The 24,744-nt window shown below is 37.2% G+C and overlaps 1 protein-coding gene across 3 annotated transcripts; it reads left to right on the top strand.

The window, feature by feature from the left end:
- The first annotated feature begins 669 nt into the window (after positions 1-669).
- Positions 670-24,596, top strand: abcg2c (ATP-binding cassette, sub-family G (WHITE), member 2c). Of its 3 annotated transcripts, XR_454615.4 has the most exons (17): positions 670-816; positions 3,072-3,295; positions 5,091-5,150; positions 5,272-5,389; positions 6,514-6,669; positions 7,014-7,171; positions 10,172-10,323; positions 11,865-11,966; positions 12,161-12,339; positions 13,668-13,819; positions 14,944-15,033; positions 15,136-15,260; positions 15,684-15,838; positions 18,881-18,970; positions 20,489-20,541; positions 21,904-22,376; positions 23,294-24,596. XR_454615.4 is itself a non-coding variant. In XM_007247345.4 (16 exons), the coding sequence occupies exons 2-16, from the start codon at positions 3,096-3,098 to the stop codon at positions 22,049-22,051; spliced, it is 1,938 nt and encodes a 645-aa protein (XP_007247407.3). In that variant the 5' UTR covers positions 670-816; positions 3,072-3,095; the 3' UTR covers positions 22,052-22,733. The 3 variants fall into 3 exon arrangements, 2 of the variants coding, with proteins under 2 accessions (XP_007247407.3, XP_007247408.3); XM_007247345.4 differs by lacking the exon at positions 23,294-24,596 and having other exon boundaries at positions 21,904-22,733; XM_007247346.4 differs by lacking the exons at positions 670-816; positions 23,294-24,596 and adding an exon at positions 842-2,067 and having other exon boundaries at positions 21,904-22,733.
- Positions 24,597-24,744: the final 148 nt, after the last annotated feature.

The following is a 24,744-nucleotide window of genomic DNA, read 5'->3' as shown; positions in this document are numbered from 1 at the left end:
AATGAGTGAAACCCAGGGACAAAAATAAAATGTGTATATTAACTTAAATATTATGGAAATATTTATTATGAAAAAAAACTAATTTTAAAGCATAGATGAGAATTAGTAACACCAAAATGCAAAAAATACATCTCTGAGGGATTTTAATAATTATATTTCATGGTAAAGTTTATAGTTAGAGAGTGGGGGCAGGTAACAAATTATATATTTTTTGTAGTTTTTATTAATGTTTTTAATAACATATATTACTTTTGCAATTAGGTCAAAATAGAAGACACTATGCTTAATAATAAAATGTTTTTTTTAAGTTATTTTGTGGGCCAATTTATGCATGTAATTTCCTGGGAAGGGACATGGCACTAATTCTGTGGAATAGGCCATAAATCTGTTTTTAAATGATAATGTAATTTTTGTATTTGCAGGGTATCTTTGTTTGATATTTAAGCTTAAAAAAAAAGAAGTATGTTAGGGGGGAAATACTATTTTACGGCACTTGTAAGTTATGGCACATTAGCTAATGGTGATCTGAACAGTTTCTGAACTGAACAAATAAAAAGAGAAAAGCTCCTTCTGTGAGTTAGCTACTAGCACTTAGTTGTGGAAATATTACCATATAGTATAACTAACAACCATATGTTGCTATAGTTTGAGCGCTGTGGGGGCGCCTGCCTGCAGCGTGTTATTGCAGCTCGGTCCGGGGGGTCGCAGGGGGCGTTGGCCGGTGATCCAGCTGGTGAGTGTCAGGCTGAAGCTGACAGCCGAGGAGTCTGAAGCTAAAGAGAGACCCTTAGCCTGACTGAATCACAGGAATAAACGGTAAGAGGGCTTTTTAAAACCCTGTATTTATATAACGTTATTAAACCTGTGTAAACCTGCTGTAAGCGGGCAGCAGCGCAGAGTCGGATTAGCGTTGCTTTAAGAGAAGAATGATGGAAAATACGCCGCAAAACTCAGAATATCTGTAGTTTACGCACATTTACTCTAAATTAGGTCCCGAGCAGTGAGTGTAAACTGATGTACTAGCTGAATAAATAACTAGCTTATAAAAGCGTTTGCGCTACAGATGCTATAGCTAATTAGCTTCGCTAAAAGACGCGCTAATGCCGGTTTATAGCGCGAGCCTGCCCACTTCACATCATTCCGTTATATCAGAGAATTACTGTAAGCGCTAGAGGGCGCCCGCGAGTGAGTCTTTAATAAATGGGGGCTAATGGAGCTAAACGACTTAAAGTCTAATTACAAATAGTGTCTAACTTCTTGTCTTGGATATTCCTTTAAATTTGGAAAGAAGACTTGAGATTTTCGATAAATAAGTAAAGAAAACTTACATGTGTATTTCCATTTTACTTAAACAAACGATTTTAGGACACATATGCGCTAGCGTTTCTGCTACACGGTGTGCGGATTTGTTTGTGAGAGGATGCCGATAGAGAGTTATTCACAGCCAGAGCAAAGAACACGTTTAGAGGCTTATAACTGCAGTTTAAAATATTTAATAATGATGTCTGCGCTGCTGAAACATCTGATATATAGTTCTGTGTTGCTTGATTAAACATTTATAAACTGATTTTGCTCATTTGCTCCGTATGAACACATTCATTTTGGTCTCTTTCGGTCGCGCCCTCTAGTGGTCACACGAACACGGAAGTCAGCGGTGAGTGGGTGTTCTCCTCTGTGGAGACTCTCTGGATGCGCGGATATTCTGTATGTACTGTGTAAACACAGCATGTGTGTTAGCCTGGGCTGTATGTTGTAGCTTTACATTAGCCCGTAAATTAAGCCCCTGCAGAATATGCTCAAATAAACACAGTAAACCCAGATTAATCCGGTTTAGAGTGATGTACACAGATAAATAGTGAGAATAAGCTAATACAACCTTCTATTACACGTTTACAGGCTGTGTATTAATACATGTTTATGGTATAGATTAGCATGTAATTCGGTTAGCTAACCTAGCTAATATAGTTAACTCAGCCTAGCTGTTTATATTAAGGAATAATACAGTCGTCCAGGGTTAGTCCAACACGAAACTAAATCCTGTTCTGGAAGCTGCACACACCTGTCCAGGTTTGTAGTTTAAGAGAATACTGTTTACGACTTTGTCCCCCTTGATGTTGACATGCTTATCTGGCAAGGTTTTACACAAAAGAATGGGACTTTGCTGTCAGGATTTTCCCCTCTATGGCATGTTGGTGTTCAACGATTTTCCTTTATAAATCATTGGTTGTCCGGATCAGCAATTTCAGTTAAATTTGTAATATAGCAGATGAACACAGTGATATTTGAGAAGTGAAATTAAGTTTATAGGATTTATAAAAATGATCAGGGGTGTCCAAACTTTAATACCACTGCATCTTATTTTTTACTTATTTATTTTATTTCACTTTTAAAATAACGTGACAAGGCATATCTACGTCCAATATAATGAGGCGTACAAGTGGGTCATAAAGAAAAATATGTTTTTGTGCATGAATATTTAAAGAAGTATATTAGGTTGTTTATATTCTTACTAGTCTTACATTCTTGTTGTAAGCTTACGAAAACAAGTTTTTTTATTTGTTGCCTTTGAAAAACATTATGTAAATAACTTTTGTATCAAGTATTTGTTAATAATCGGTTTGTTATAATAAATAAAAAAAACAGTCTAAAAAAATCTGCAAACAGTGATGTGATTTTTTTTTTCTCCCAAAAAATTTAATTAATGCCATAAAGGGTTAATTGCATTCAGCAATAAAATCAGTAGGTGAATTTGGAAGATTACTTTTGGATCATAGTAGCTATACATTTACATTTACATCTATGGCATGTAGCTTCTATTACAGATATGGGCCAGTAAAGTGGTCGGAGTCTGCCTCTAGGACTCTTATTGGTGTAGCACAGTATAGTCACCCAGACAGGGAATTTAACCCCAGTCTCCCACATAATGTGGTAGGTAGTTCACTAGCAGGGGGTGGTGTTATCCACTGCACCACGCCAACTACTGCTGCTCCAGTTTATTCCAAAGGTTTGGATTAGATGGAGCTAAGTAAATTCCTTAGGTTAACTTCTGTCTCTCTCATTTTTTCACACAGGTCAGAGTCTCATAATAAGAAAGCATGAGCATGGAGGCTGGAGCAGAGACTGGAGGAGAGACTGGAGGAGAGTGTGAGGCATCTGTAGACTCAGAGTCTGCAGCCTTATGCTCCCAGAACCCAGGACCCTGTGTCAGTTTCTACAACGTCCGCTACTGTGTGAAAGAGCGTGCAGGATTGTTCAGCTTCAAATGGGTGGAGAAGGAGATCCTCAAAGACGTCAGGTTTGCTTGATTCTACTCACATTGCTTGTCATCTTGATAGCAGTTGAGTTTTCAGTGTTTGATAATAGGATTCTATCATATTTCTTTCTATCAAGGACACAATATCCTTATAGTCGAGTCAAAGTGTTTTTTATTGTCATTTCAGCTATATACAGAGTACACAGTGAAACAACGAAACAACGTTCCTCCAGGGACCATGGTGCACATAAACACAGTGTAGACAGAACAATAGTGCAACAGTACAAAAGTGCAGACAGACAATACAACACAATACAGACAAAGAATAATAAATAACAAGACAGTGTGCAAATTTTGCAGTGTGCAAAAAAGACCAGGTGAGGTAGTAATTACTCTATTACACAGTGTGCAATAGAGTCCAGTGAGGTAGTAGGGTTTTTAGTGCTTTCCATTTTCTGGGGTAAGTGGGGTAAGAGTGTGTGTGCATGTACAGAAAAACCATCAGTTCAGTCTCTGCAGTTGAGGAGTCTGATGGCTTGGGGGTAGAAGCTGTTGCAGAATCTGGTCGTGCTGGACCGGATGCTGCGGTACCTTCTTCCCGAAGGCAGGAGGGAGAATAGTTCGTGTGAATATATATAGTTTTTACTTCATACAGATGATCAGAATTCATTAAAAGCTGTCAATGTCCACAGTGTGTTCAGACATTCAGACACAGAATGTCACAGACACAGTGGTCTAAAGTGCAGTTCAGTGCTAGAGGGCCTCAACCGGTTATCTCACGGCCACTGAGATCATTTAGTAAACGCCAAACATTCACACAAAGTCAAAATAATACAAAAAAAACTAACAATCAAAGACTAATTAAGATACTAAGTAAACTTGAAAATAAAGAAACCAAATTACACAAAACTTCCCCAGCAGCCTGCAAAATAGCACTCACTCCTACTTCTCCCAAATATAAATTAGAAAACTGTAACAAAATGCTAGCAAATAGAAACTTGAGAAAATTGAGGTTCAAGGTCTGAGGTCTGAGGAGGATGTATTCTAGGTCAGAAAAGAGAAGGAGCCCTGAGTCTCTCTCCTGGGTGAGGCTTTTCCAGGCTCTTTTATAAAGTGCCAAGCTTGATACTGCACAAATCCAAAACACACCCAAAACACACACAGGGTCAGCACATAATTACAACCAGGGCTTGTGACATAAGGCCAAGGCAGTATATTTTTATGGGGCAGAGTGGGTGTACAACAGGGGTCGGCAATTAAGTTTGGCCGCGGGCCAGATATTCCAAGCCATTAAGTGGCTGTTTTGGAAAATGAAGTGTAACGGGATGGAGTGCTACAGACTAGTAGCTCTCCAGCCCAGAGGGTTGTTGAACCCAATTAAAGAACAGTTTAAATCAAAGCAGGTAAACCCAAGAAGAAAGGAAAAATTAATAAACACAATAATAAAATAATAAATAAAATAATAATAAAATAAACACACCGCTCCTCTTGCGGTCCAATACACTACCGCTGCTCCGGCTAGTGGGACGTGATCGGGAAAAAACACCCTTATAAGGAGATAGGGAGCCCAAGAACATGTGGAAAACGAGAATGTGTGGAAACTAAAGTCATGCCGAGCGCGACAGAGAGACAGGGGAGCAGTGTAAACAAAAGCTCGCCAGAGAAGCATTTTATTTATTTATTTTTTTCAATATCGTTCATTATAGTTCAAACAACTTCACCTATTGACAACCCCTGGTGTACAATATACATACAATATCTGAAATTAGCATTATGTCACTATGTTAAGTGATCAGTTCAGTAGTGCTGAAAGTTTCAAAATGACTTTGTGTTTCAGTGGTATTATGAACTCTGGGATGAATGCCATCATGGGCCCTACAGGTAGTGGAAAAACCTCGTAAGTAGCATTTCTTTTTTCCAGTTGAGTAGAATTTCTGCTATATTAAAATCAAACATGCATTCAGATGCTCAGTTCAAGTGCAAAACTGATTTTTGAGTTCTGTTGTTTTCTGCTGCAGACTTCTGGATGTGATTGCAGGTAGGAAAGATCCTCGGGGCTTGAAATCAGGAAAGGTTCTGGTGGACAATGCGCTTGTGACCTCCAGCCTCAGACTCTCCTCTGCTTACGTTGTTCAGGTTAGAGTTTAAATCTGTTAGATTTGGTGTTGTGTGTGGGCTGTGTAAAACGAAATATTTGCAATTTCTATTGTAATGGCTGTGTAGTGCTTTTAAAAGTTTAATAGATCACTGCCTTGTTAGTTAGAGAAAATGTAAATTTTCTGTTTATACTCATTGCACTGTAATTTAAATGTGTCATTTCATTAGAAATATTTAGTACTTGCTCTTTTTGAAGTAGAGTAGGTCACGCCAAGTTGTACATGCGTGCTGCACATGAAACTGTTCTTCTACCCCCATTGCCTACCTTAGCCAATAAAACAAAACAGACAGAAATACGAGGATGTCAACCCCTAAATTAGGATATAAAACCATTGTAAAACCCTGAACCATGGATTCATTGTTTGCATGTAATGAATTTTCATGAGTAAGAGCTAAAATCCTGTCATTCTTCCCCACCCACTCCTCCACCCAACTAAAACAGCCTGTAACATGAGCATCTGGGCTCTTTAATCACAAAAAAGGACTCAAATGAGGACAAACAATGTGTTTTAACCTTAACATTTGTTAACATTTTGCATATGCAGTTTTTTAGTATATAATCATTTTCTGCAAGATACCTTTTAAGGAAGAGATTAAGAGGTTAAAAATAATGTTGCTTAACTACTGAGTGTGAGAAAGGCAAAGGCCCACAAAGTGCATTAAAACAGACAATTCTGCTTACCTATTAATTGATAAAGAGCAGTAAAAGACAGGGGTGGGGTTCCCAAAAGCTTCTTAGCATAAAGATCACTAAAGATGATGACATTCACATTCTATTTTTGTAAACTGTTTCTTTTTCTTTTTCTGTCCTCGTTTAATTTGTTTTTTTGTGAATAAAGAGCTTCATTGCTCTTGTTTCAGGCTGCTTCAGTTGGGTGGAGGAGTGGCGGGGAAGAGCGACAGGATTTTAAACCATTAATCCTAATTTAGTCCGGGGGATTTTACTGATTCACTCCTTTTCCTGTCTATATTCTTTTATTGGCAAATGCAGACAATGGGGATAAAAGAACAGTTTTACGTGCAGCATTCGTATTCATCAAGAGTACCAGTTACTGTTCTGAAAGGTACTGTATTTAAAGTCTTGTATGTTTTTCTTTGCACAGAATGATGTTTTGATGGGCACTCTTACTGTAAGAGAAAACCTCGCTTTCTCCGCCAACCTCCGGCTCTCACTAGCAGAGTACAGCTCCTCGGACAAAGCCATGAAGGTTGAGTCTGTCATAAAGGAACTGGGTTTGACTGACTGTGCTAACACCAAGGTACTGACACCTCAAATATGTTTTTTTTTAAGTGAAGGGGTACCAAAAAATGCAGCACTCCCACTATTTAGAGCTATGTAGCACACTAAAACTCCTGTACAAGGAATGTTTAGAGTGTTTACAGTGCAATTACAAACACCAGATGTGGGACAAAAAACCTGAATGTTGTTCACATGCATTTTAAAATGAATAAATAATGAACATTGCATGTGTCTTTTATGTCTGCTTCACTCACAATATTTTAACATTGCTTAAATTTGATCATTTATTATACTATTTCTATTTCCATTTGTAGAAGTAGTTGTAATTTGTATTAACAGCTTCTACTTCTCATCCTCTCTCAGATTGGGACAGAGTTTTTGAGGGGTGTGTCTGGTGGAGAGAGGAAAAGGTGTAGTATTGGCATGGAGCTCATCACCTCTCCCTCTCTGCTGTTCCTGGATGAGCCAACAACGGGCCTAGACTCCAACACTGCTAATGCAATCATCGATCTGCTACATAGGTAATCACACTCCTCCAAAACACCATCACAATTCTGAATAGCTACAATATTTTTACCACAAACACACCTGTTGTTGGTTTCTGTGGTCTGGATCAGTTGATTTGTTTGCTTACTTGGAGCATTTCTGTCCCTCTGTTTAGTTTGGTTTCACACAGGCACAAAGCTAAATGCACCAAAATGTGCACTACGCAAACACATTGTCTGGAGCAGGTGCATAAAAAATAAATATAGTGAGAAGATTCTGTGTTCCAGCACGTATATCTGTGTAAAGCCCCTTTAACAAAGAATGCTGAAAATTTGCTGCTGCGCTTTCAAACACACTTTTTTTAATAGGCCGTGCAGCACAGATGTACACGTAGTAAAGGGAGGTGCCTGGCTGCGAGTAGTGAAAGCAGCACATGCAGCGTTCATTGTGAAACTGCTAAGCATGGACAGCAGAGACGGTGTTTGTTCATAGCTGTGGTAATTAGCCTTAACTGGCAAATATATCTGATTAAACTGCACCATATACAGGGTTCGTACAGGTGCTTGAAATCCTGGAAAATGCTTGAATTTTAACCATTTTCCATAAACGTTTTCCAGGACTAGAAAGTTCTCAATGAAATGAATAGGGTAAAGATGCGGTGAATAACAATTATTATTTAAATTGTGTGAAACTGACACAAATAAATTCATAATTCCTTCTATTTACTTACTTATTTTTTTTCTCTCAGTATAGTTGCTGTGAAGTGTGGAGAATAGTTTTGTGATATATTGATTATGGCTAAATCGCAGTTTTGAGATATCACTGTTATCAGTAATTTACCACAGCTGAAATGTGCTGGAAGACCTTGAAAATGGGCCTTGAAAAGTGCTTGAATTTTACCTTGTAAAAGGTGTATGAGCGCTGCATATAAGCAGTTTAGCTTAAACAAATGCAGTATATTTGATAGCTTGGTCGGTCTGAGACCAGATCAAGTTCTCACCACAAGCAAACCGTTCCTGAGTTTGTTTGGGACCGGACCGAGACCTGCTGGTGGAGCTGGGGGCTGTTCCACGAAGCAAGCTTAAAAAGCGGCGCTTATTTGAGTAATCCTCGCTTGAATTAGCCAAACAATTCACTTCCAGCTAGTTCCGTTCCACTAACGCAATTCAGACTCAACCTGTTCCCACTAATACAAGCCAGGCTTTTGTAATCAAGGCTCACGCTGCATTAATTAACTGCATGAAATATTTTAGCAACCAGAAGCTGCTACTGGTGGTGATGTCAATCACTGCCTACAGCCTTCAATGTTGGCTGCTATAAGCCTACATTTTTTGCTAATTTATATCACCTGTATGAAAATATTGGTAGGGTAGTTGTCTATATCCATTAAATTTTGCATCATTAAATTAACCAAACATTTATATTATTTATATTGAACAAATATGATCAGTTATGTGAATTGATATAATTATGGAATTATAGATATACTTTAAAGTAACTTCATCTAAAGTACCTGGGCATCATTAATACTAATAAATGTGTTTTTGTAATATAGAGTTAAATCTTTGTGCACAATAACTGTAATTAAATACTGGATTTAATTTTACACTGGCCTAAATTTGTTAAGATTGAACCAATAAATTGCAATGTGCAGACACATTTCCAATACAGTGCAATACTTAATTAAATGTATACAAATATTTTATGATCTGCTGCATCTACTGCAATTTATTGGATTAAACCGTGGCGGAACCTTGTTTCTGGATTTTGTCCCACCCGCAAGGCTATGACCTCACACGGCTCAAGCTAAGCGTCAACTCTAGCCTGGGACAGAGCAGGTTTGGATAAACGTTATTGTTGCTATAGAAACTGGACGAGGCTTAAGTCTAGCCTCTTTCGTAAACTGAAATTTGAGCAAAATAAGCCAGGCTTGTCTTAATAAGCCTGGCTTACTGAGTTAGCTCGCTTCGTGGAACAGCCCCCTGGTCTCAGTCTGGTCCCAAACAAACTGGTTGTTTTGATCTGCATCCGAGTGCGAGTACTGTTTTCACACCTGCTCAATCAAACCGCACTAAGGGCGTTTTCACACCAGCACTATTAGGTCCGGTTAAAACGAACTCTGGTCCGTTTGTAACTTTAGTGCGGTTCGATTGAGCAGGTGTGAAAACAGTAATCGCACTCGGGTGCAGATCAAAAGAACCGGACCGAGACCAGCTAGAGGAGGTGCCAAACGAACTCTGGAGCGGTTCGCTTGTGGTGAGAACGTGATCCGGTCTCGATTGGATCCAGCTATTAAATACAAGCCATTTATTTGAGCTAAACTGCTGATAAAGCAAGCACAGTTTAAACTGATATATTAGCCAGATAACGCTAATTACCACAGCTGTGAACAAACACTGTGTCCATCTGCGCTGTTTATTATGTATAAATCTGCGCTGCACGTAGAAACACTGTGTTTGAAAGTGCAGCGTTTCAGCTTTCGGTGTTAAAGCACAGATATTTGCGCTGGAACACAAAATCTTCTCGCTGTATTTATTTTTTTCGAATATTTATATTTAACGTACTCCCGTGTCAGACAGCTCTGACCAATCAGAGGACACAGGATGCTCGCTTGGTTAATGATGCACATTTTGGTGCGTTTACATTTATGCCTATGTGAAACCAGACCGAACAGAGCGAGAAAACGCTCCAAGTAAACAAACTCATTAACCTGATTCAGACCAGAGAAACGAACTACAGGTTTAATTTACTTAGTGTTAATAAGAAGCTTCGTATTCAGCAAATGTGGTTTATACTGCTTTTGCCTTAAGTTTGTGCCCATAGCCCCATCACATACGTGATGTTATTGGTGATAACACACTCCCTTTCATGCTTTGTAGAGTAAGCAAAGCTGAAAAACTGCCTGTTTTCAGCATTTATTATTGTGCTGTCAAACCTGAAAATGTCCAGCAGTGGTGATATCTATCTTTATGGTGTTTTTTGATATTAATGATGAACATTTAAAATTTGATATGTTATGCTATCTACACATGTAGACTCTCCAGGAGTGGGAAGACCATCATCTTCTCTATTCACCAGCCTCGCTACTCCATCTACCGACAGTTTGACCATCTCACACTGATGAACAAGGGGGAGATCATTTACGCTGGATCTGCAGACAAAGCCTTAACCTACTTTGAAGAAATAGGTACTAATTAAACATGACTAAGTTCTGCAGTTCTAACGTGTATATTATCATTATAGATGTTTGAAAACCAGTGGTAGACACTAAACAAACTGTCTAAATGTTAAAACAAGCAAATTAATTGACTTTTCAGAATTTCAATTTGGACTGAGCCAAAATATCAGGTATGAAATGTGTCACGAATCATGATGTGTAACAAGAATCTAAATTTTTCTAGACGAAATAAGATGATCTTGGTCCAGATGAACTGATCTGTGGTTAGTTTCTTTTTGTGAAAACACTTTTCTGGATGATTCAGACTAAAATCTGAATCATCTTCGTGTGCACGCACCCCACACAGCAGTATGAATCTCCTGTCTCTATTGTAACTGTAGATTAACCTTCATTTAGAAACAGAAATGAAAAGTACAGTGGCGTGAAAAAGTATTTGCCTCCCTAGAGATTACTTTTGTTTTTTTGTCATACTGATATTTAATATCAGAAAAAGTTAACATAAGTAAATATAAAAAACACTCTTTTAAAGTATCTTTCCTATTATTGAATTATTAACACTGACCTTCACCGAAGCAGGTGAGATCTGCAGTTCTTTAATTGTTGTTCTGGGTTCTTTTGGGACATCCTGGATGAGTTGTTCATGCCCTTTTGGAATCATTTTGGTCGGCCGGTCACTCCTGGGAAGGTTCACCAGTGTTCCATGTTTACTCTTTTCGGAATAAAAGCTTTCACTGTGGTCCGCTGGAGTTCCAAAGCCTTCAAAAGTTTGTAATCTTTTCCAGACTAATAGATGATCAATGACTTAGTTTTCTCATCTAACTTTTTCAGATCATACCATAATATGTTGCTTTTTAAGATCTTGTATGTTGTCAGACAGGTTCTATTTAAGTGATTTCTTGATTCTACAGGTCTGGCAGTAATCAGGCCTGGTTGTGGTTAGTAGTGAAGTTTTTCACACACAGCTAGATTGGTTTGGATAGTTTTTTTTTTTACTTTTAATTAAAACATCATTTAAAATGTGATTTTTATATTTACTCGGATTATCTTTGTCTAATATTAAGGTTTGTTTCCTATTCTGAAAAATGTAAGTATGACAGAAATGCAAAAACACAAGAAATTTGTAAGGGGAAAATACTTTTTCACGCCACTGTATTTGATGGAACGGCTTATTCTGCCATACATGCACCAAAAGGGGAATTACATTCTGGCAGTCAACTTTTCCAGAATTTAGTGTGAAATATATTGAGAACTACCATAGGTAGGGGATGCAAACTGGACATTGCAAAGTGCAATGTGAAATAAAAACAAACTGAACTGCTATATAGTGTACCAAACACAGGAACCTTGCTCTGGACTCTGGTCTGGATGGTCAGATGTGAAAACACCCCGAGTCATTAATGATAGTAACTCATGAAATCACACAGACCACATTCAGACATCATTTAGGCCAGAATATCCTAAATAAGACCTAAATAAAAATTCTTGAAAATGTTTTTGTTTTCCAACGTGTACTGTAGACCTGAAGAATTGTTGTGCTCTATTTTTTAAAGGTTACAAATGTGAGCCGTTCAATAACCCAGCAGACTTCTTTCTTGACATCACCAATGAAGCCTTCTCTCTTCAAGCTAATTCTTCCAATTCTGACAAAGCAGGTACTGACTGTGTTCTTTTAATAGTATTGATCCTGCACATTAATTATTATCATTGTCTGTATGTAGTACTTGTAAGAAATCCTGCACTACAGCGTACTGTGTGGAATATTGCAGTTTATGTATTTAAATGAGTTTTTCATTTGTGATTTTAATGTGTTTTTGAGTTAACTCCTCTGTTGCCTGTGTTTATGTAGAGGACATAAATGGTTGTGAGCTGATGTTAGTGAGTGAGAATGCTCTGGCTGTGAAGTACAGGCAGTCCCCTCAGTGCTGCAGCGTTATCCAGCAGCTGCAGGAACTGACAGAGGGGATAAAACCTGAAGACAAACCAGACAGTGACCAGGCCAGCTATCCTACAACCTTCTGTTACCAGGTACAATATTTACACATTAGAACATTGATTTGTGAGAAAATACAGGCATAGGGCTCTGTATCAATATTCAGTACCAAAAAGGCACCGATGGCACCCTAAGGTTAAAAAATTGGTGCTTATTTTCGATACTTTGCATCAAACGCACATAAATGTGAGACACGTGCATAGCTCGCACAGTGAAGTAAAAAAAAAATGCAAATACTGTGGGGCACATACAGTAGCTAAAAGTGCGTACAGAAACAGTGAGGTAGTCATGCTGAAGTGCTCTAAAGATTCATCCACACTTCATTTCATTCAAACTGTCGACACACTGTCGCTGTGCTGAAGTTTCAGTTGCTCCCTCTCTCTCTCTCTCTCTCTCTCTCTCCTAAGATATTGTTATACATTAAAAAGAATCTAGTCTGCCAGACCTCAACCACACTACACCATTATTACTGTCCCCTCACAACAAAACAGGGAAATACCAGCATTAAAAAAATTATATAATGATTTTTTGTGATTGACAGATTTTTACATTTAAATACCTTAAATGTTTATGATATATGTGCACTGTTTGACATTTGCACTCAAGTCTATAAAAATGCCTTAAATATATAGTTTACAATTCATATATCGAGCAACTAATGTTTTGAATAAAGCAAAATATCGTTTATTATTGTTATTTTTTTTATTGTTAAATTTTTATTGTAAATAAATTTCCTTTGTGGGGGTGTGATATTTTTTTCCACAGTATGTGATACCACCAGTCAGGAAAGAGCGAGCATTTTATGTTTATATTTATTTAAAACTGAATTGAATCCAGGAATATGCTTAAGGAAAAAAAATTATAGTTAAAGCACACAAAAAGCACACAGTGCCGCAAACTCACTCAATACTCATTGTTTTTGTTCCAACTAGATCCAAAAGATGGAGCCTCTTGTAGTGGCAGTAGGAAAATGAGATAATTCATGTCGGCAGTTAAATAAAAATATTGTTTGATAATATTTTTTTCTTTTTGTATTTTTTTTGTTACAATTAAAAAAATGATTTATAAAGTATTGTTTGGGTATCGGTATAAAATTCAAAATATCTTGTCAGAATCAAAAACGTTTTAAAACAATACCCAGCTAGGTATCACAGGTATCACAAGCCTACTACAGTCTTAATAATGGTGTTGTTTACTTTTTGACATTTTATTATTGCAAATATTTTGAATGTTTTCTCTTAGTGGTATTAAAATGGTCCTAGATGGTTGTACATGTAATTACCTGATGCCTGCAGGTACCCTCTGCACGATAAACTAACCTCAGAATGTTTCTGAATTAATTTTGTTTCTTTTTCTTGTGCAGCTCATGCTGGTTAGCACTCGCACTGTGAAGAACATCTTGAGGAATCCTCAGACCTCTTATGCTCAGCTGTTCCTCAACATCTTTTTTGGCATTCTGGTTGGACTGATCTACTATCAGATTCCTCATACATTACCAGAGGCTCTACAGAACAGGTAGACAGAGTGTTCATCTTTCATCAAGACCTCATCCAAATGTTAAAAATCATACAATATATTGTCCCAGAAATAATGAGATAAAACAGTATTAATGCCATTTTAGGATACACTATGACCCTTAATCTATGCCATTACTCTTATGGTGATATAATAGCAAAATTATGCAATGACACTCTTTTGAAGAGCAAAAAACTTTTAAAGGTGTCCTTTCACTAGAAACCATTAAAGGTAGTACTTGCTCTTTTGTAAAATACAATTGGTCAGTCCGAGTTGCATATGCATGCTGCATGTAAAACTGTTCTTCTAGCCCCATTGCCTGCATAAAAGAAAAAAGATGATACATTTGCATGTCATGAATGTTTATAAATAAGAGCCGCAATCTTGTCCTTCTTCCCTGCCCACCGAAATAAAAAAGCCTGAAACAGTGGAACTGAAGCACTTCCTTCACAAAAAACAGCTCACAGGACATTCATTCATTCTAGATACCACTGCAAAATTAATGAAACAAAAAAAAAAAAAACAGTGAAATGAGACCTTTAGTTATTGGAAATAATTAAGATCTTACAAGTGGAGTATAAATGTTTAAATATCCCAAATAAATTAAACATAAATTAAATACTGTTAAACTCAATATTATTCAACACCCACATGTATTGTGAGTTGTGCTGAGCTATTTAAATTGTTATTAACTGTTTTTTTGCAAACAGCTGAATGTTTGAATATTTACCTCATTTGCAAAGGAGGTTAAATAATTTAGATTGCAATTCCAATGCTGCAGTTTCTCCTTCTCCAAAACCAGCTGATAAACTCCAGAGAGCTTATACATACAGATATGTATACATGGAGCATTTATGTAAGGAAAATATATTTTCTTAATTCACATCTGTTTAAATATCGTCCTAAAAACAAATTGTGCAGCCAGTATGAGTGAGAGTGGATTGTTACACCCCTAGTGACAGGTTTTAAGAAATTGTTTAGAAGGTCTCCTGCTAAAAAAAGGCAAATATAATATAATGTGGATTTTAAAAGACTAGGCTTTTAAGCAAAACTGTTCATTTGAAAAAAGTAGCTGGGGAATATTCCAGTGCTTCCTGTTTACATGTGTTTTTATTTTTCGTCAGGACTGGAGCGTTCTTTTTCCTGACCATCAACATGGTGTTTGGGAACCTTTCTGCAGTCGAGCTCTTCATCAGTGAGAGGGTGCTCTTTATGTAAGGCTGTTAAGTGTGTGTGTGTTTTATACACTCTAGCTATTTCGACAGAACTTCTTCTAAAGGCCATTTCCTAATTTTATTTTTTTCCCCCTTTCTCAGTCATGAGACTTCTAGTGGCTACTATCGCACGTCTGCGTACTTCCTGTCTAAAGTTTTCGCTGACCTCCTTCCAAACCGCATTCTTCCAGTCTTCGTCTTCTCTGCCATCCCTTACTTCATGATGGGTGAGTGGAGGAGCTCTTACTGTCTGAGCTGTGCAGAGTGAATCAGGCCTTCCTTACAGTCACTGACATTAGATCTAAAAATAAGCACAATATTAGATTATGCTAGAGTAACAGATCTAATTTTAGCATTAATGCTAGCAGTATAGTAGTGAGTGGTGCTTATTACTTTGCACACTGAGGGGTCATACTGACCTTTTCCTTTTGATAAGTATAAAATTTATACAGCCATTGGTGAATCATTTTTATTGTAGTTACTGATTAACAAGCTTTATGAGTAATAGCTGATTATGACTCTGATTCCATGTAAACATATAAGTAGTGCTCATGTGTTTATGTACGGCAATGCAATGCACATTATTCTACATCTGTATGCTTTGAGATAATTATGAAAAATATATATACATGTAATTTTCTCTTTTCCAGCCCTTAAGCCTGAGGTAGAAGCGTTTTTCCTGTACTGTGTGACTATGAGTATGATCAGTCTGTCAGCAGTGAGTCTGGCTTTTCTTGTCAGTGCCAGCGTGGGCTCCTTTGCCATGGCTAATATTCTCATCGCCCTGCCCTTTGTTTTCATGATGGTGAGTTATTAAGCAACAGGACATAAATGTGTAAATGTTTAATCAGTAATAGCATCGCAACTGTGATTTGGTCAGAAGTCCAAACCAAGTGTTTTTATATATATATATATATATATATATATATATATATATATATATATATATATATATATATATATATATATATATATATCCGTGTTGCCTTCTGGTGATTTTTAATGGAAAGGATAGACACTTGTAGCTAATAACAACTGTTAATGTATTTAAGTAAATACAGTAGATTTTATCTTTCTAATGAAAATTAAAGTCGTCTCTAAACGTATTGGAACAGTGAGGCTAATCCCCTTTTATTTCTGCTGTGGACTGAATACATTTAGGCTTGAAAGCTTTAAAAGGCTTAAAATACCAACAGTTTAGCTTTTATTTTCAGGAATATTTACATCAGGTTCTGATACACAGTTCAGAAGATTCAGCACCTTCTGTCTGAACCCACCCATTTTTCATATAAGCCAAAGGTTTGGAACAGATAGATTAGAACTCAAAATAGATTAAAGTGAATAAGAACAAATCCTTTGCTGGCAATAACTAAATCAAGCTTGTGATCCAGTGACATCATTAAACTTCTGCATTCTTCTTCTGTGAAGCTTTTCCAGGCTGCAGTGGGTTTTAGGTCATTATCTTGCTGCATTATGAAGAATCTCCCAATCAGTTTAGTTTCATCTTTCTTTAAGTTCACAGACAAAATGTTTCTCTAGACTTTAGTGCTCATTCAACATCAATTAAGATTAATGAGCCCATCCCTTAAGAAGCCATGCAAGCCCAAGCCATGACACTACCTCCACTGTGTTTCATATATGAGCTGATATGTTTGGGATCATGAGCATGACCTTTCTTTATCCTAACTTTAGCCTTTCCATCACATTGGTAAAGGTTAATCTTTGTCTCATCAGTCCAAAATCAGTCCACAGGCGTGTCTCTGTACTTCTTGGCAAAGTCCAGCCTGGCTTTCCTATTCATCTTGCTAATTAGTGCTGAAGCCTCTGTACTTTTGTTTTTTATTTCTTCTATGTACAGCAAATTGTGATCCCTTCACTCCTGCCCTTTGGAGGTTGTTGCTTAGTTAGTTGTTTTAGAGTCTTCCTTTACAGCACTCACAATGTTTCTTTCATCAACTGCTGTGGGTTTTCTTTGGACTTCCAGTTTAACAAATCTTACTTAGTACACCAGTGAGAACTTTCTTCTTCAGGACATTCCAAACAGTTGTACTGGCTATAGCCAGTTTTCTTGCAATGGCTATGATTGATTTTCCATCTTTTCTCAGCTTTAAAATGATATAATAATGCTTGTTTTTCACCCATAGACAGCTCTCTGGAACATAGACATTCAGCGCTATTTCTTGTTTGCATAATTAATGTATCAGAACGCACTTGGGCAACAAAACACGCCTGACAGTCACATGCTCCGATACCTTTAGCATCACAGAAAAGGAATGCAGAAGCTTAGTGATGTCAGTGGATCACAAGCTTGATTCGTAACTAAATTTCATTAAGTCTATTTTTAAGTTTATCTGTTCCAATACTTTTGCTTACAAGAAAAATGGATAGGTTTAGACCAGAGACTGTAAAATAAGATGGACGCCGCGTCGCCGTTCCCATTCATTCAATGAAAATGAAGCCAAACTCTTCCGCCATGTTGGCGATCCTGACACCCGAGTCTGCGCAGTAGAGACCAGAGGAGGGAGAAAGACTGTGGAGAGACAGCCTACTCATTTAAATAACCCCGCCCCTTAGGGCTGCCTGGTGGTCACAGGCTGCAGAGTGGAGCGGAGCGGAGCTGACGATCTGTTATTGGTCCCACCCATAACCGCACCTTTTTACAAAAACCACACCTGTTTTGAATATAGCGGAATAACGTTTTAAAAAACGAATTCTGTGGGGATATAAAAATTTGACATTATGAGCAGAGGTTACACTAGCTGCTGCATTTAAATAATGGCGGTAGAATTACAGTATATTAGAAAAAAACGTGATTGAAATTTGTCTGCTTTGCCATTGAAACCTATGGGGATGGGTGGGGTTACACAGCTTTCTGCAGCCGAACAGCAGGGGGCGCCCGACCTGTGGTGGCTTCAGTTTTGAGAGACGATGCTCTGTCCAGCTATACACAGTCAATGGTTCAGACGGAAGGTATTATTTTCTGAACTGTGTTTCAGATCCAGATGTAAACACCTGAAATGTGGATATTTTGTCTCATTTTAATGTCAAACACAAATGTTTTCAGTTTACAGCAGAAATAAATAGATTGGTATTATTGATTATGGCATTTTCTGTGCATTGTTCCCAAAGGCTTCCATAGTTTCATTTTTTCCCCCAAGATCTTGTATTGATATGGAAGATTTGGAACACTGTTCAAAGTGTTCTTTAGCACATCCCAAAGATTCTCAATGAGGTTAGGGTCTGGGCTCTTTGGTGGTCAATCCATGTGTGAAAATGATGATCTTACGCTCCCTGCACCCTGAATTCTTTTACAATCTGAGCCCTGTGCATCCTAACATTAGCATCAGGTAGTCAACTGACCTCATTCTCTGCTTTGGGCACATAACATTGTTGAACCTAGATTTTTTTCTGACCTCGTTCTTTTCTGGAAGAGGATGTTCTAGTTTTAGTAATGCATTGGATATTTCGTAACCCTTTTTTTAGTAGTTTCTCATTAAATGTTTTCTCTGCTTGATGCATACTGATAATTTGACTCTTCTGAATCAGATTTACATGACCACAGGATGAATCTTTCCACATGGTTGTTTAACAAATAAGAAGCTACTCCCTGCATCAGTTAGGGGTAAATAACTTGTTGCCAGCTGAAACATAATAACCCATGCAGCAGTTATTAGTGGGAGGCTACTGTGGGAGGTCCTGTCACTGTCTCATGGATTTTTTTTACTTTAATTACATAATTCAAGTCTGACAGTTGTTCTTTAGATTGCATGTAAATTTTATGATGAATGAACCAATAGAAATGTTCCAAAATGACTGATTTCTGTGTTATGTCTGTGTGTTTTCTCAGGTGTTTGGAGGATTCCTGGTGAACCTGAACTCCATGCTCAGCTGGATGTCGTGGCTGAAGTGGATCAGTATATTCCGCTATGGCTTTAATGTAAGTATTTAAACCACATTAAGAGAATTTCTACTTGTGTGACATTACCAGGCTGAAATGACTTTAATCAGATTTTTTGTTCAATGTGGCTCAAATCTGATTTTTTCATGGCTGTGTGAACGTGCAAAATCAGACTTTTTTCAAATCAGATTTAAGTCACTTTTATATGTGGTCCTAAATCGGATACGTATCCAATCCATGGACATGCGACATGAATGCGAACGTTCAACTTGGAATTCATGCGTCTTTTTGCTTTAATGCATGCACTACGTGCTTCTCTCTCGTACTCACACATGAGCATGTACTTCAAATCAGGGGCCTCATACACTAAAGGTGCGTACACACAAAAAACATTGAGTAAGCCATATTTCACGCTCACGGTCAGATTTACTAAATTTGACTTGAACGTCAAATTGAGTTTCGGGCGTACGCATGTTTTTTTGTACATATGTATTGTGTTTTTTGTCATTTGGCGACACTTAGAGGCGATGCATTAAAATTACAACTATTAAGATATCCTTTATGCACACATTGTAGTTAAGCATTATTGGGTAAAATAAAGTACATTAATCAGACAATTTCATTGGCTTACAGAAATAATCGTTCAACGTGTTTCCACTTAGCCTACATCATATAAACCTGCGTAAAATTTGCGCTGGAGTTGTTGGAGATGGCAGCGTTGGCATTATTGGAAAATATTGCTAATGGCCGAATTCACTGAGAGCGCATTTTCCGTGACCATTATGTTTTTTTGGCCCATGATGATGACTGGCTTTTTAGATTTCCAAAAGCATAAGAGGATAAGACAAGCTGAGTGTGTGACGGGTGGCTGGTAAGCAACTCATTTAAATGAAAGCATTTATTTTCCATCCTAGAATAATAATATATTTAAAACATGGGTAATTATTAGTTATTACACTACGCGTCTCAACACTTTTCTTACTTGACTTGCATATTATACTCTAGCATATTATTATTATTATTATTATTATTATTATAACATTATACTCTGCGTAATTGAGGGAGGAGACATGGCAGGTGTGATGTTTTCGTGCACTTGCACTTGATTTTAAGTTGATTGCGATGTACTATGAGAAAGTACGTGGAATTCTGCCTACACACGGTTTGATAAATCCGGATTTTTTTTGTGCGTACGGGACTTTTCAGGTCTGAGCGTACGGAACATTTTAGTAGGAAGTCCACGCAAGTCTTAGTACATGAGGCCCCAGCTGTTTGCTGTTTCTCCACTTCAGCAAAAGATGCTCCACATATGAGCTGCTAACACATCCATTTCACCTTTATAAAGCTGCGAGTCGACTCTCAAATATGACGATTTTTGTTGTTGGTGAAGAAGGCGACATTTATACACGTATCAGTTTGAGCATGTGAGGCGTTTCAGGGACAGATTTGTTCACATTACACACAGATACAGATCACTTACATTTCTGAATGTGAACCGTCAAGATTTGTAATGTGAATGTAGGCTCAGTCACTAACCCGCATCCTCTGCTTTGTCAGGCGCTGGCCATCAACGAACTTAAAGGTCAGGAGTTCACAAGCAACTACACCAGGTAAGTCCTACATGATCCTCCCCACAACCTGTCAGCCGAATGTGACAAATTCAGCTTTGTTTTTTTTAAGTTAACTTGAAATTAGCGGCGGTTAATGTGTGTTTTTATTGTATTTATAATAAATGTGTAAAAAATACACTTTTCTAAACAAATCATAGATATTACCTGTACTTAAAGGGCTCCTATCAATAAAAGTAGAATAGAAATTCCTGCCCTTTATTTGAACACAGTTAAAGTTTCAAAACTCACCAGACACTTCTCCAGTGCCTTCAGTCAGTGTATGGAAACTAAGATGCAAAACAGCCTATATTTTGCCTGTTAAGACTACCACAGTTTTGCTTTTTAAAAAATAAACTTTATTTATCACTTTCAAAAGTTTTGACTCACCTACTCATTATAATGTTTAGAGGTGCCTCAAAGCACAAATTACACTTCTCGACTATAGGGGGAGCCCAGGAGCAAGAAATGCCAATGCAGCTGGGATAAAATATCATTTTTATACAAACACCCACACAAACGTAGATCTCATCTGAGAGTCTAGGAAAAAAAGAAATAGAAAAAGGTCTGTGAGGCATAAAGGCCCTTTAATAAAGTAATTACATGTTTCATCACAAAAAGCATAAATTCGATTTTATATCCTATTTAACCTTTTAACTATTTTTAATAATAATAATATTTTGTCATATTGCCCACTCTTAGCTTTATTTTTACTTTTTTAATTAATTTTTAAACATAAGCCTGATCATAGCTCATAACCCATTGCACTCTTTTCCTTAAACTTTTGAGACCAAACCATTAGCTTGGTGTGTATTTTTAATTTCTATTTAGGATTAGTAGGACCTAACAAGTAGACAACTAAACTTTGTCTTTGTACAGAGAGTTGTTGCTGAAAAAAAACATGTCCTCATATGGACACAGTTTTATTTTAACATTTAAAATATCCTTGTTATCAGATCAAGGATCAGACTGATCCAATTAGTCCAAAAAACTAAAGTTTAGCTTTCTACAGTACGTAAGTAAACTAGTTTCAAACATAAAATTTGATTATAATTTTTACCTGACCCATGTTTCTGTCTGGACTGGCTGTAGAAATGTTTGACTGAGATTTCCGTCATTTTGTTTGCAATCAGTTAAGTGTAATTTTGTCATGTGACCACTTGATGATTCAGGTCTCCATATGAGGCCAAAGGGTGAACGTTTTAAAACATTAAGTATCATGTTGCAGAGAATCAGAAAGGCAATGTGGCCATATGTGGATGCAGGGTCTCGGGAGGTTAAAAGACGCCACTGCATATAATTAATGAGTTAATGAGTTATTGATTCTGATTCCTAATGACACTCCTGTAATCCTCTGTGTGTCAGAATGACAGGTGAAATGTATCTGGACAATCAGGAGATCGACTACAGCACCTGGGGCTTCTGGCAGAACCAGGTGGCACTGATGGGCATCATGTGTGTGTGCTTGCTGTTGGCCTACGTGCAGCTCCGAAGGATCAGCCGACTGAAATGAAGGCAGAATGTTTTTGTGACACTGCTGACCATGGACACACACAGAGGGAGGACTCCAGCTTTTCACCTGGACCTCAGAGGGCAATGTGTAATGTTAACAGTTATGCTCAAGATACATATTTGCGTATTGCTGAACATTTAGTGCAATCGTGTTCTGTTTTGAGCCGTTTTGGACTTTTACAGTAATGGCATGTGATAGATAATGGTTTTATATGTTTGTCCTTCAGAAGTCAGTTTGGGATCAAATCCAAAGAATGTTTATTTCATCATTTCATCAAGACCAGGAGACTTGAATCAGTGCCACACCAGGAATGTCTTTTTCACAGGTAAAAAGTCAGTTTAGGAAAAGTGGATTCAGATTCTGTGAATCCTAGGCTACGTTCACATTACCAAGCTGAAGTGACCCAAATGCCTTAATGCATTTTGCCTTAATGTGGCACAGACCTGATGTTTTTTAGGGAAGTGTGGACATATCAAATCTGATCTTTTCAAATCAGATTTGAGCCACTCTCATATGTGGCCCTAAATCAGATAATTGTCTGATTCATGAGCATGCAACATGCATGTAAATGATCAGACTGGATTTTATGGGTGTTGTTGCCTGAATGCATGTGCTTACTGCTGTTATCAGCCAGGACCCATGTCATGCCAAATTCTGAATTCTGAAATTCTCAAAAGAAAAATCAGACTCAGATTATGCTCACAGTTCTGTAGTTATTTTATTTGTGAATAACTATTACTATTATTCAGTTTACCTGCACAATAACAGAATACCACCTAACGGTAGTCAGGTTTTGGCATGCACTCCAAATACGGCAGCATGGAAAAAACAACAAAGGCAACATGCATAAACTAATCATTTTGATACTTTACAGATTTTGATTGGCGATATATTGTCATTTTAAGACAATTAAGAATATTCGGCCATCAGAATTGGGATATAATATTTGTTAATAATTTTGAACATTAATAAAAAGCTCTTTTTTGTAAATGGGCTCTTCTCACTAAGAAAAACGTAACTGACAATATTGAGGTCACCTAAAACGACCTTTTTTGATCTTCAATATACAAAAAAAATTAGCATATTGTGATAAAGTTCATTATGTTTTGTAATGTACTGACAAACATTAGACTTTCATATATTTCATTACACACAACTGTAGTAGTTCAAGCCTTTTATTGTTTTAATATTGATGATTTTGGCAAAAACGTAAAGAAAAACCACACTTTTTCCTTCCCACAGACTTCGCACTGAGGTGCCTTGATACAGCACTCTGGGAACAGCCTAATCGTTCAGAAATTTCTTTCTGTGTCTGACCCTGTTGCTTGAGGGTGTCAGTGATGGCCTTCTGGACAGCAGTCAGGTCGGCAGTCTTACCCATGATTGCGGTTTTGAGTAATGAACCAGGCTGGGAGTTTTAGAAATCTTTTGCAGGTGTTTAGAGTTCACCCGTTGATTCAGATGATTAGGTTAATAGCTCGTTTAGAGAAACTTTTCATGATATGCTAATTTTGTGAGATAGGAATTTTGGGTGTTAGCGTTAGTGTGCAATGAATCTAAAATATATGAAAGTTTAGTTTTTATCATTTCATTATGGAAAAGAATGAACTTTATCACAATATGCTATTTTTTTTAGAAGGACCGGTATTGTACAATTATGATTGTAAATTGAGAATTCTGATCTGAGCAAAAAAAAAAACAAATGATGAACGATTTTTTTAATGTGAATGTAGCTGTAGAGAAATGCAGAAATGACTCCTGCAGGCTGTGGTTTCACCCTCAGGGATTTTATACAATACCTCATATTACAAATCCAGCCTTACACAAAAACAACAAAAACCTCAATTATCAAAAGCCTTTCAAACAGTAAACGCCTAAATGACTGATTTATAGCTGACACAAGCTATTGCATCATATTATGAAGAGTTGACTTTTACTGATACATTTGTATTGTTTTAAAAAATGGTTTCTACATATTTTAGATGTTTGTTTTAAAAATGATGGCTAGACTTTTTTTTTATACTGATCACATAGCCTTATCACAAGTCTTATTCTCAGTGCTGTATTTAAAAATGTGTTTATATGCTTAATAAACCCAACTATACTCATTGAGAGCTTTGTTTTAATACTGTAGAATATATTCCACAAGATGTTGGAAACATCTTGTGCGTCACACAGTATCTTAAGATTTTTTTTTTCCATGTTGAAATTCTAATGCCAAATGTATTTTACTACAGTATTTCTCAACCTCTGCACTCTACTGTTTTAAACTGATCCAGGTAATCACTTTAATGAACAGCCCATTATTAAGTTAAAGTGGCTGTTACACAGGGCAAGGGGTCTCCATGACCAGGACTGAGAAACACTGTTCCACTAGATCCATTGACATTTAAAAAGCCTTGACCCATTTCTTAATACTGATACCCAATTTTAAGATTTGATCAGAGAATTTCAGTAAGCAGCTCATTCATGTTTTTGTTAATCCTACTGCAATATTTTTTAGGTTAAATTCCTGATGTAACTAATGACTATCATAACTTGCATTCCCTTTCCCTAGAACTAGTTATATGGACTGAAATATAACACACACTAACACAATCTCTGTAGGAGCAGAGAATCCACTTTTAAACAGAGTTAATTTTCTCTTCAGCACTAACGTACCACTCAAACACTATAAATAAGGTAAAAGACGA

The sequence above is a fragment of the Astyanax mexicanus genome, chromosome 7 (genome assembly GCF_023375975.1).
Source record: "Astyanax mexicanus isolate ESR-SI-001 chromosome 7, AstMex3_surface, whole genome shotgun sequence".
Classification (NCBI taxonomy): Eukaryota; Metazoa; Chordata; class Actinopteri; order Characiformes; family Acestrorhamphidae; genus Astyanax; species Astyanax mexicanus.
The sequence above is the reverse complement of the archived record's forward strand: the minus strand, read 5'-3'. Positions and strand labels throughout refer to the sequence as shown.